This window comes from Dermacentor albipictus, chromosome 1, assembly GCF_038994185.2.
Source record: "Dermacentor albipictus isolate Rhodes 1998 colony chromosome 1, USDA_Dalb.pri_finalv2, whole genome shotgun sequence".
Lineage (NCBI taxonomy): Eukaryota > Metazoa > Arthropoda > Arachnida > Ixodida > Ixodidae > Dermacentor > Dermacentor albipictus.
The window spans coordinates 11,453,066-11,464,700 of record NC_091821.1 but is presented as its reverse complement, the minus strand read 5'-3'; the positions used below and the strand labels follow the sequence as shown (position 1 = coordinate 11,464,700).

The following is an 11,635-nucleotide window of genomic DNA, read 5'->3' as shown; positions in this document are numbered from 1 at the left end:
GAAGGACACGGGGCCCGCCCCGGCAACCGCCTACCGCACCGGATACAACGTTATGAGTGAGTGCGTCTGCGTGCTTCGCCTCGCTGTGCCTGTGCATCTGCGCGCGCGCATTATTGCGACAGGAGTAAAGGTTTAAGCTGTTGGTCGTGAAGGTGCTTGCTACAGGCGGTACCTTGGCAGTCTGGACCGGCAAATGCTTGGCCTGTCATCAGTGCCCAGGAATTAGTTACCACATTTCAATGAGTTCCGTGACTCTACTTGACAACCTGCAAGCAAGAGGTTTTCGACAAGCGTGTGTGCGACCGATAATGTTCTGCGAAGCGCCGAGGATAGTCTGTCAGGCGGTCTCACACCTTCTTCTCGCATATCTATGCGAAACACATTTAATCTGTGCGGACAGTAATGTAGGATACGAAGAAGCATCCCAAAGAGCTGAAACAGCATACGAGGTCCCGATGTGAATGGAGATGGACAGGTTCGCAAATGAGAATGCCATTACGCAAATCATAAAGGTGCCAACAGGCTGCCGGAGCGCATTGCCACCGATACTGTGCGAGTAGTGCCACCATGCACTTGCCTAGCTTAGTTGATAAAGACCAAAAGACATCGGCGCGTTACCTATAGCCCACACAGAATGCGTCGGTGTCCGCAAATAAGTGTTCACTCACGTTCTATGGTTTCCGCTGTGCTGCTTTCTACGGCCATGGGCTGAGCAGCCTGCCGTAAGATAAAGATCGATGCAGATCGCGTACGTTAAGTAGGTTAAGGCGTGGTCTGCATGAAGCTGCTCTGAAGTTCTCGAGGAAATGTCGAGCGCATGCGTGCCTGTGGTGCGTCGTTGGAGGTAACCACAATAAGTTCAAGGCTTAACGTAAAATTGAGGATTCAAACTATTCTCGAAGCTCCGAGTTTCTAAGTAGATGAATAAAAATCGTGTGTTTCCGGAAACATATTAAGGGTGGCGCCACCAGTGATGTTTGAAAGGACACGCTTCGTCCTGATAGAACACAGTTGGCTCTAAAAGAACGGAACTTTGCGCTGGTTTCTCCAACACCCGCGCGCAAGTGGGACTCGCGGACCAGCCCCTGCGCCGAGTGGGAAAACGGGCCTTGATTTGAAGGGGCGTACCTTGTCCTGACGGCTGGACTTACTTCCTGGGAATGAATTGTGACGGCACGTTGGAAGAATTTTTGTTCTTATAACGCAAACGTAAATGCGCTGCCACGTCAGCGTTATATCAACACATTTTTTTTACTGAAAAGCCAGAACAATGAGATATTTTTTTAGAGGGATATCATCTACAGACAAAAGGTATCGAAACCACGAGTAAAGGTGCAAAGGGCACCTGCGAACTGCGCGGCCTTCTGGTAATGGCAGTAACTATCAGCTGTTTTTTGGAAAGCCGGCTGCGTACAACACTGACAGCTGTCTGCAAGTGCGCGCACACAAACACAAACACATACACACACACACACGTGCAACACGCATATGCACAATTACACAAACACACACAAGCACACACATACATGCACACGCGCACACACACAGACACACACGTACATGCACATTCACATGCACACGCCCACACGCACAAACACATGCACACGTACACGCACACATACACACATACAAACGCACAATCGCACATACTGATTCAACGCAATGTAAGAATGTAAGTGAGGCGAAGCTTGTTTGAATCAGCGAGATAGCAGGAGTTGCGGATTACACGAGCACAGCCGCGTCGTCTGCAGCTGTTGGCTGTTTGCGTCAAGAGAACGAAGGCGACGTATATGATGCTTGCCGAGGGAAGAATACCGATGAGAGGCGTATGCAAAGGGAAGCACGACACATGTCCAAATGCATTCAAGGCTTCTATACTCCTTGTGTCACAGTGGCACATGCCCATTCTGAGAGATTGGTCAAGAAGGGGCGCATATACCCAGTTGCGCACGCCTTGTATCCTGAGGCCCAAGATGTTCTCTACTCGGGCAGAATACAGCAGACATCACCCGAAAGGTCGGGGAGAGGTCATTGTATTCATGAGTACCTGAAAGTAGATCTGCTATTTATTAAGCCAAATCGCTTCTGCTTTCCTTCTTTTTCTACAGCACTGGCTCAGCTTGTGCTTTGTTGCGGTAAGTATGGCGGCACTTACATGAGTAACGTCAATGTTTATGAACTCAATGTGTGGACACAGAGTGTGTCACTTCTGCTTTAAGTAGTTTTCGTTTAGCAACCCAGTTGCGGATAGATGTGCCGAAAGACACCGAGACATGTGTGTGAATTCAAGGCTAGTTATTAAATTATCCTATCCGAACCATCAGCTTCAATGTATTGCTCTACGAGTTAATCAGCTCGCGCTGTGCAGCCAGACAGTCTGCCATAGAAAAACGATAGCATACTTGCATAGAAATCAAAAGTCAAGGAAACTTTGAAACGTCTGAGGTGTGTTTCCTGGATGAAATGAAACCAAAAGTTAAGCCAGGATGAGTGAGGCGTTCTTCGTAACAGCGATCTATGTTAGAAGATATTTCTCATTTGCACTCAACAGCTAACTCGTGAGAGAGATAGAGCTAACTGCCACGATTTTTGTTGTTGCGATGACATTCGCCGGAAAGCTGAAAAAGAAACCAAAGAATGTAGAGCTTGGTTTGAAGCCAATAATGATGGCAGTACAGCTATAGCTGTTGAAGAACGTGAGATTGATTCGCCACTCTCTGCTAAGGTGCGTTGCAGCACTCCGTGCGATCAAGCGGTCATTCTATACTGCCCACCGGCCCTAACGTCCATGGACTGACGAGGCAGGGCACCTAATTCTACTTTCGAGGCCAGCCTTTTCTGAACGTTGTTTAATAAGATCATTACGAGGACTGTACTCCATGTTGTTTTTCCGTCCTAACAGGACAAACTCTCTGGTGATGTAGCACATTCTACGTTCTTAAAAATACTGCATAAACATAGACAAAAAGATAGTGTGTGAGATGAGTGTTTATACCCACAAACTGGACCCCTGTCAGTTTTACAGTATATACGTCAGTGCGACTGATTGTATCAAATAGGTTTATAACTTTTGCTTTTATTTCGTTTTTTCCCAGAAGAAAAGAAACGGTAAAATTAATTCTTTTTCACAAATTACTTTTTTTCCTTTTCGTTTTGAGGCTTCCTACTCAAGCCTTGACGTCCGCTCGTTTCAGAATTTTATTTCGGAGTGTCGATTTCTCCAAACATCACAACCAAAACGTGACGAAAGCGCTTATGCGCTTTCTAACTTCAAATTACTTGCGTAGACATCTGCAACACTGGCAAACGTTAACTGGCTAGTGCTGACGCTTTCGCACGTATTATGCGTCTGTTTCTCCTCTCTATATTATATTTCTCCCACTACTGCCCTCCTCACCTGCCACCCCGTTCCCTGTGGAGCAACAAATTTATGTCACCGCATGTTTTCCTACATTTCCGCGCCCTACACTGCCTCCAGCGCTCCCTATAACTAAATCTATGGAAGGTTATGGAATCTAGAACGCTACCAAGCCGGCGCCCCATGAGCAGCTGGCGCCTAGGCTCTGGCATCGTGTGGTTCTTTGCTTGACAAATGCATTTGCCGACTAGTCATGAGGCGTTCTCTGGCGCACAGAGCTTCCTGAATTCAGCCTCTAATTGGCTGGCGCCCACCGTAACTCTGACGGCGCTGCACACTTGTTTATGGAACACTGAGCCACCCGAGTGAGCGTGCAGCGTGGGTTTCTTCGCGCGGGGTTTCACCACTTCACGTCGATGCGGCCGGATTATACTGGACACGTTACCGCTGGGCTTGAGTGCCAGGGACCCTCGAGGTCACTTAACGAGCAACGCGGCTCAGTGCCCGTGCCGGAGCAGACATTTTCTCTCTCACGTCGCAGTTCTGCCACCGTCTCCAAGAGGCGGCTGGAGCCATGAAGGAATCGATCTGAGAAAGCTACCGGACCAGAACACGGCTCCTGATATAGCCGAAGGCGAAAAGCGACGGAACGGGGTGCAGGCGAGCGTAGAGCTGTACTCTACGTTCACCTGGTGTATATTCTGCAACACTCATCCGACCGGAAGCCGTATACATCTTTACATTGGTTTTCGCCGTTAGCAGCCTTGGATATCCATCTGTATCTCTATAAGGAAATTCGGCAGTAACTGTCACGAATGAGGTGTTTGACATTGTCCAGCCGCCAGTATGTTTTCGTATGTCTTACGCTGAAAAGTAGAATTTTCAGCGTAAGACTCATTTGACTTGTGCGCCGGGGGTCCTGTTGCTGTGTTCACATTCCATCCCGTTTTTTTTCGATTATGTTGCTTAAGTTTATCAACGCTTGTCGAACATGAGCCTGCTGCATGCGAGTAATTGGCATTGCGTAGTTAGATTCGCGTTCGTATAATGTTGCCTGAAGATTTCCAGATAAGATTAGATTCAGCTGAGCGATCAGATGGAAAGGTTTGAAGCATGTGATTCCTACACTCCATTTCACTTCATAGCTCTAAGGCGTTATGCGAGATAAAGATTGGTTTAAAAAAAAAAAGATACTGATGCGCGTGGGAAAAGCTGAAAATAAATAAGTAGTGCGGACGTAATGTGACACATAAGAGGGCGTGAGATTGAGAAAAGAAGTTTGAGCTGATGCACACTGTCAGCACTTTGAGTCTAGGTTGCACGAAATAGATTCCGCACAGCCTGTAATGCCGTCTTTGTAATGTCTGGAGAGGGCTATGGTCCGAGAATAGTCCTTATACGGAGCGATCAGTTTCCCATTGCTCTAAGGTTGACAAATAGTTCTCGCTTCTACTGGGCATCAAGTGGACAGGTTAACAATTGTGAGAGGTACTCGTCTGATTCACCATAAGTACATGAGGTTAATAGTATCATGTAGAGTTTAAAATAGACACCGCTCTTTACGTAATAAATATCACGCGTAAAATTCGCCTTCAGTTTAACAGGTTGTTTCAGGAGTGCGGCCCTATTGCTATCTGTATTTACCGGTGATTGTACGCACCTGTGCTTAACGTCGGATAACGCTAATTTCTTGGAAAGGAACACGTACGCGTCAACCACCCTGCCAGCGTCTTGTGCCTCAAATATGACATGCGCACTTTATGAAATCATCAGCCATTGACTCATTTGTTTATCACACACAGAATAAAACTCCAGAAGTAGAATTCGCCAAGGGTCTTCTTCCGCTGGATGTTTTCATTAGCTAAAGGACAGATTCACACCTGGTGACCTAATTGACGACCAGGCGCTAGCAAAAAAAAAAGGAAAAAGAAAAAAGAAAGCACGTCGATGCTGCACTTGTAAGATGTTTTGGATGGATGACCTAGGGTGCTATAACGCAAAACTATTCCAAACTTTTCTATTCCAATTCTGCGTTCATCCCTCCTCGATTGGTGAAAAACTTTTTTAAACCACCCCCACTTCACCTGTCTGTCAGGCGACGTCAGGAAAGTCGCGATAGCTCCCCATCTGATATGACGTGTACGAGTTAATTATTCATGATTTGACCGAACAAAAAAAAATTGTTATTTCTGATTTGACGCCTTTTTGCCATTAGCCCTCGGCTATTGGTCAAAAGTTTTCGGGTTGCACCCACTACACCTGCCTGTCACGCGACCCCACAAAACCGCAAAAACTCACCGCGTCAAAGTGGCGTGTACGCACTCAAGATGAATTAATAATGCCGAACAAAACTGAATTTTCTTCTGAATGGCCGCAGGCTGCCTCGTTCCGAAAGCAATAAAAGATGGCTGCCGCCGATCGCTCAGGCACTGGCTACTCGCACCTGCCGGAGAGCGTCGGTTTATTTGCGTATAACAAAGCTTTTTGCGAGGCCGTATAACGTTTTCGAGCACTTTCGGTACATTTACGACCTCGTTCTGCCAACTCATCTTTGCCGAGGATCCGTCTTAGCGTCATTCTTAAGCTTCCGTTGTCTGCCGCCACGATTTTTGACCAGCCACTGCAAGTTAAGTAAGGGAAAGCGGGCCAATCACAGACGCCGGCACCACCCTCTTCATCCGGTTATCGATTCAGTGCAGTGGTTCGGCCCCACCGCATCCCTCTCTACTTGAGTGTGCTCCTCGCCTCTGGTCAGCCAATTGTAAGACAAGCCCTTCAGTGTATGCAATGTTATTCGTTTTTCAAGCAAACAAAAGTGACCTCCTATGAACGAGGAGAGCGTTTGATTGGTCTGTTCAGACAACCCTGCGGGTGAGCGCCCGATGCTTGCGTCGGCGGTTACAGAAATGTGACATCAAGATATATGGATAAAAACATATTCGAAAAGTTTTACGTTATAGGGCCCCTAATTTTCATTTAGCTATATAAAACATTTACATATACCGATCGCCATATTATGGTTTGTTCTGTTCGGAGGGTTGGGGTTGCAGGGCAGTTTTACGTCTTTCTGCCAGGTCGGTTTCCGGAGGTCTCCGCTTCTTGTATTCATGCTGCACAAGAACAAGCGAGGGAGTTTTGCACCGGAAAACTCACCTCCACATATGTTTACTTATTGTAGAAATTATGCGAAGCAAAAAAGAGCAATTATAAGAGGCTTGCTATTCAACCCGACTCATCACCTTCTTCCATACGGTCCGTGTCCCGAGATCCCTATGCTAGTATTATAAGGTCTTCTGACTGTTCTATGGCAATCAGAAATTTCGATGCAGGCATTTGAAGAGATGCCCAGAGATAGCAAGGGCTTTCGAGAGAAATAAATGAGGAAAGACAGGAAGATTATACTTGGTTGCGCCCGGTTGGCTACCCTACACGTAAGGAAAAATAAGAAGGAATAAGGAGATAAGTGTGCGCACATCCTCAGATGAATATTGACTCATGTATTGTAACAAGAGTTCGCATAGCCCAGTTGAATTCAACAAGTGCATTAGCGCTTTGATGACCTCGGGCGTACCAGAGTTGTTTGGCCAAGGTCTCAGGATCATTGCTTGCGAGAATGGTCTGTCGTCTAGTGGGCTGGGGCTAGTACGCAGAACATAACATTGAGGGTTGAAGGATGGACATTGACAGTTCGTACTCCAACCTGCACATGGCGTGGGGAACTTTACTTCACTTTGCCGCTGCGTCCTCCTAATAGAACCGAAAATCTGTTCGGCTCCGCTGTGACTCCCAGTGCCTCTTTCTTCCCAGAAGCTTAGGCTCTACGGAACAACAGAAGATGGGTTTGGATGCATCCCACTTTGCCGTGCACCCTGGCGAAGTGGTGCCGTGTGGCCAGGGGTATTTGATCCTTTGGCGAAACAGGCGGCCTCTTACCCGCCTCACCAATATTTTTCACCAGCGGGCAAAAGGCAACGTTCGATTCAATTTGACGGAAATCGGATTCTATTTGCACAGTTTTTACTGGCATATTTTTTTTTTGTGGCTGATTGTACGCGGAACTGTAAACTGGTACTCAGGAAACTATGTGATAACATTTTTAATGACAAATTACTGATAAATGTCTCACAAAGCGGCATCCAATACTACCAACTTGATACGCCAAAATGTTTTGCCCTTTAGGAGAATGCTGCGGGCTTCGCCTAGGGTGCCGAAGACCTCAAATATGGTGCTGCATATGCCCTCGGCAGAGCAGATAAAAGACAGCCGGTCACTCTCCGAATTGTCGGTGACACCCTTCTCCAAGCGTCGCCCTGACCCTGAGTATTGAAATGTCGACCGAATCGCCGTAGTCCCACCCCGGCGACGCACAATGGTCATCATTGTACTCGGACTCTTTAACTGGCAGCCTTTCCTCGAGGACAGGCACCGTGTTCGCAGCTCGGCCACTACGACTGGTGCTTCGCGTGCAGCGCCACGTGCGCTGAATTTGTAACACCGCCAACAGTTCATTAATTACTGAACACCAAAGGCACTGTTATTAATATTTCCCGGACTTATTTTCGACTGACTACAAGATATATCGTTCCGTTTCTAAAGCCAAGCTTTCTTTATCTACCTCTTTGGGGTTTGGCTTGTGTCAGTCGTTGGATTTCTGGCCACGATGGCTCATTGGGGGTAACCGCGCTCATACTTAGATGCGTAGGTACGGGCAAAAGCAACTGCGTGTTAACACAAGATGTCGCTCAATAGAACTATTGCGTGTCAGATGGAGGTATTCGAACCAGGTTCGTACGGATGCTCTACCCATTGGGCCATATAGACACATGACACACTTTAGCAAACCTTCCCACGCGCAAGCTAGCGCTGAAACAATTTGCACGTGCGCTGCGTGACATAAGTACATGCCTCTACAACGAAATGATCTGTATAACGAAGGATTGATTACGTCCTGGCCGAAATTCTATATTTCATTCGTATTGTGAACGCCTCTACAACAAAGACCGGTTAAACGAATTAGCCTAGCGAATTCGCTTAGCTTGCTCCAGTGTAAGCAGTACGCTGCGTGACCTTTACAACGTGGTCACCTGTTTAACGAAGGATTCTGGAGCTCTCTAGCACTTCGTTGTGAAGGCCGTTTGACTGTAGCAATAACTAAAAAACGAAAACATTGCCGATTCACCCCCCCCCCTGCCTACACAGACACTTACTCGGTGTCAGGGAAAGGCGGGTGCGTGCAGGCGAAATAAAAAAAAAAGAAAGAAAGAAGAATACTCAGGAAGGAGTGACGAGCACCGCAACGTCGGAAGACAGTCGCAGGCGGTTTCATCAGCCTCACGTAACACAGTCGCCACTATAGTCGCATAACTGGAGCGGACGATGCGCGCTTATATGACTGCGCCATCGCAGGGTCGCGTTATGCCTGGCTGCGGCGGGAGAGCGCCAATTTCATGATTCGCTATGCGCACGCTACGAGCGCATCGTCGAATGCGCGACCCTCTATTCTCGCTATGCAAAGAGTCCGCAGCGTGTATTATGCAAGTCGCCAGGGCGCCTCGCACGAATGCAGTCATGTCTGTTGAGAAGAGAACATGGCAGGCTGCTGCGGCACACACGGAGTCGCCAGGCCGAAGCAGGGCGAAATAGCTAGACTGCCAGAACGCCCGAGCTAAGCGCCGCTCTCTTGGAATTCGATCAAGTATCAAAGGCGCTTCGTTAGCAAAAGCCAACAGCAGAAGAACGCGAAGCTCTTTTTCGAGCTAAGACGGAGGCTGAGAGGGAGTGACGTCAACGCGGGACCTCAGATCAGATCGGATAGGCTCCCTCTATGCTAATGTCTGGTGGGAGATAATCAAATGATAGACTGCCACAAATATTATCGCATTACGTCAGTGTAAGGTACTAACACGGGAAGACCGTCTGGTATCAACGGATGTTGAGGGCGTGACATTAGCTCCTGCCCTACGAAAACTAGGCTTTCCCTGCACATTTTATCCTGGTCCTTACGAACTCGAAGTCTGCATCATAACAACTTTGCCGCAGTTTACCATCAAGCAAGTTCCCGCGTAAGTAACTATCATTCCTGAAAGACCTCACCAACAAAGGCTTCATTGTGAAGTTTCATTCCATCCCCTCTCAATTGGGATACTGCTGGAAATGATGAAGCTGATGTTCTTGCATGCGCAGAACTGTCACGTCCCCCTAAAGTTAAAATACCAAAAAGCAGTCTAATCACGAAATCGGACATTCGTGCTCACTTTTTGTCGCTTTAAATTTCACCACATGCGCCATGCGCAAATAGGTGGTTTCGTCGAGATGAAGCCTCTCGATTGCGTTTAATAAGGACTGCATCTGCATACACCTCTGCATGGTCATTCATACCGCTTTTCCGCTCTGCACTTCGTGGAATGAAACAGAACACGTCGAACACTTTCTGTGGTCGTTCCCAAGATACCGTGGTAAAAGGGATTCTGTTGTCGATAACTTACAGAAGAAAGGCCTTCCAGATGCGCTCTTGCATCACCTTATGTATCCGGGAGGACCCGCTATAGCCGGCAAGTAGGCTTCAGGCCTCTTGTTAAACGCGTACCTAAGTACTACATCAAGGAATGTTGCTGTGCTCTGTCCTTATCCAAACTCTGTGCCACAGATATCTATTTGTTTTACAAACCCGTTTTAAAAAGTAAATAAAGGAGCCAGTACGGCAGCCGGGTGCCTAGCAGTTGTGAACATGGCCTAACATAGCCAACAAGCGGTCACGAAAGTCATATTTGTTTGCATATCTTTGTTGCGCTACAAAGACATTTTGCCCCAACGTAATATATTAAAACATACATTAAAAATGTTCGCAGTGCTTGCTCGGAAAAAAAGCGGAGCAGGTGCTGGACTGATAATTCAAGAATATGCAGGGAGGCAAGGGTTTTTTTGGTCTACGCATGAGCGCTGGCCGTGAGCACAAGTCATCTTTCCTGTTTAAGAACGTTCGTATCTCCATGAAAGGCCAGGTAATAATCGTAACAGTAAAGTCAAACACACGTTAAGTAGACTACCAAAAAAAAAAATCCACAACAAATGGCACGAATGAAACAAACAGCACGGCACAACGCTCGCTGTCTGCGATGAACGACACAACAGGTATTCGTAACGGTGCTCTGCTAAGCATCGATCGGTTCGGTATCATGTTGCGGGTGTGCGTGTCTTGCTGCTCTCATAAACGGTGCAGCTACGTGCCTCTTTGTCGAATCTATGTGATTCCACTTACGTGTTGCGGGTCAAATAAATACAGTAATTTTCTTTTAGCGGAGCAGAGAAGAGCTCGCAATGGTAAAGCGGACGTTGCCTTTTTCATGAGCTGAAATTAACGCGCGCCGAATTTCTCCGATTGTCTACAATGCGAGACGGGGCGAAGACGGGACAAATGAACAGCGGTGCTGTTTGCCATTTCGTCCACAAAAAGCACTCATTAAACGCGTCTTACTGCAGCCCTGTCGAGCTCCCGTCGCGCGTCACTTGAGCGGGAGAAGTACAGTAGCAGCTGCCGGAAGAAAGAAAAGGCTAGAACGCAGTCAGCGGTCATTGTTGCACGTTGCCGTAAGGTTTCGCGGGCTATAGGGCGCACGTCTCGTTGTCGTAGCGGAGCTGGGCTTTGTTTTCGTCTCGCTATAGTGGCGTTCTCAGGTTCTTTATGGCCTCGGCTCACTTGCTGAGAGCGACACGGAGCCCTCTGCAGAGAGCACATTTCGAATGGGGAACCGACCAATGCCTCATTTGTCAAAGGTGCACAAAAGGCGACGAGGTTTGAGAAAGAAAAGAAAGTACGGAACGACAACGGAATCACAAGGACAGCAAGAATAGCGGCAGTAGGGGTGACGGCAGCAAGGAGGGAGAAAGCAGTCGCACAGTCTTGAGAGGTGCGCTTCACATTGTTCGACTTGGGCCACTGTTGGATTATGTTGCTGGTACTGTTTCTTTCTTTCTTTCTTTCTTTCTTTCTTTCTTTCTTTCTTTCTTTCTTTCTTTCTTTCTTTCTTTCTTTCTTTCTTTCTTTCTTTCTTTCTTTCTTTCTTTCTTTCTTTCTTTCTCTCTTTCTTTCTCTCTCTCTTTCTTTCTTTCTTTCTTTCTTTGTGTTTGTGTGTGCATGTGCGCGTACACTCGTGTACACACACACGAACACATTCTGGAGTACAGTCAGAGATAATGTAAGTTTCAGTAAATAATAAATGAAAAAAAAGTATTTTCGCATTGTTCTCAGTGCTTCCCGCACAAGAGACTCCTGAGAGC

The 11,635-nt window shown here is 47.2% G+C and overlaps 1 protein-coding gene across 2 annotated transcripts in view; it reads left to right on the top strand.

Moving 5' to 3' along the window:
* Nucleotides 1–11,635, top strand: part of LOC139060167 (band 7 protein AGAP004871-like) — a 447,387-nt gene that overhangs the window by 71,139 nt on the left and 364,613 nt on the right. For both annotated transcript variants that reach the window (XM_070539099.1, XM_070539121.1), the window contains exon 2: nt 1–56. This exon is cut by the window's left edge and continues 121 nt beyond it. In XM_070539099.1, coding sequence (XP_070395200.1) covers nt 1–56 — 56 coding nt within the window. The remainder of the gene's footprint in view (nt 57–11,635) is intronic.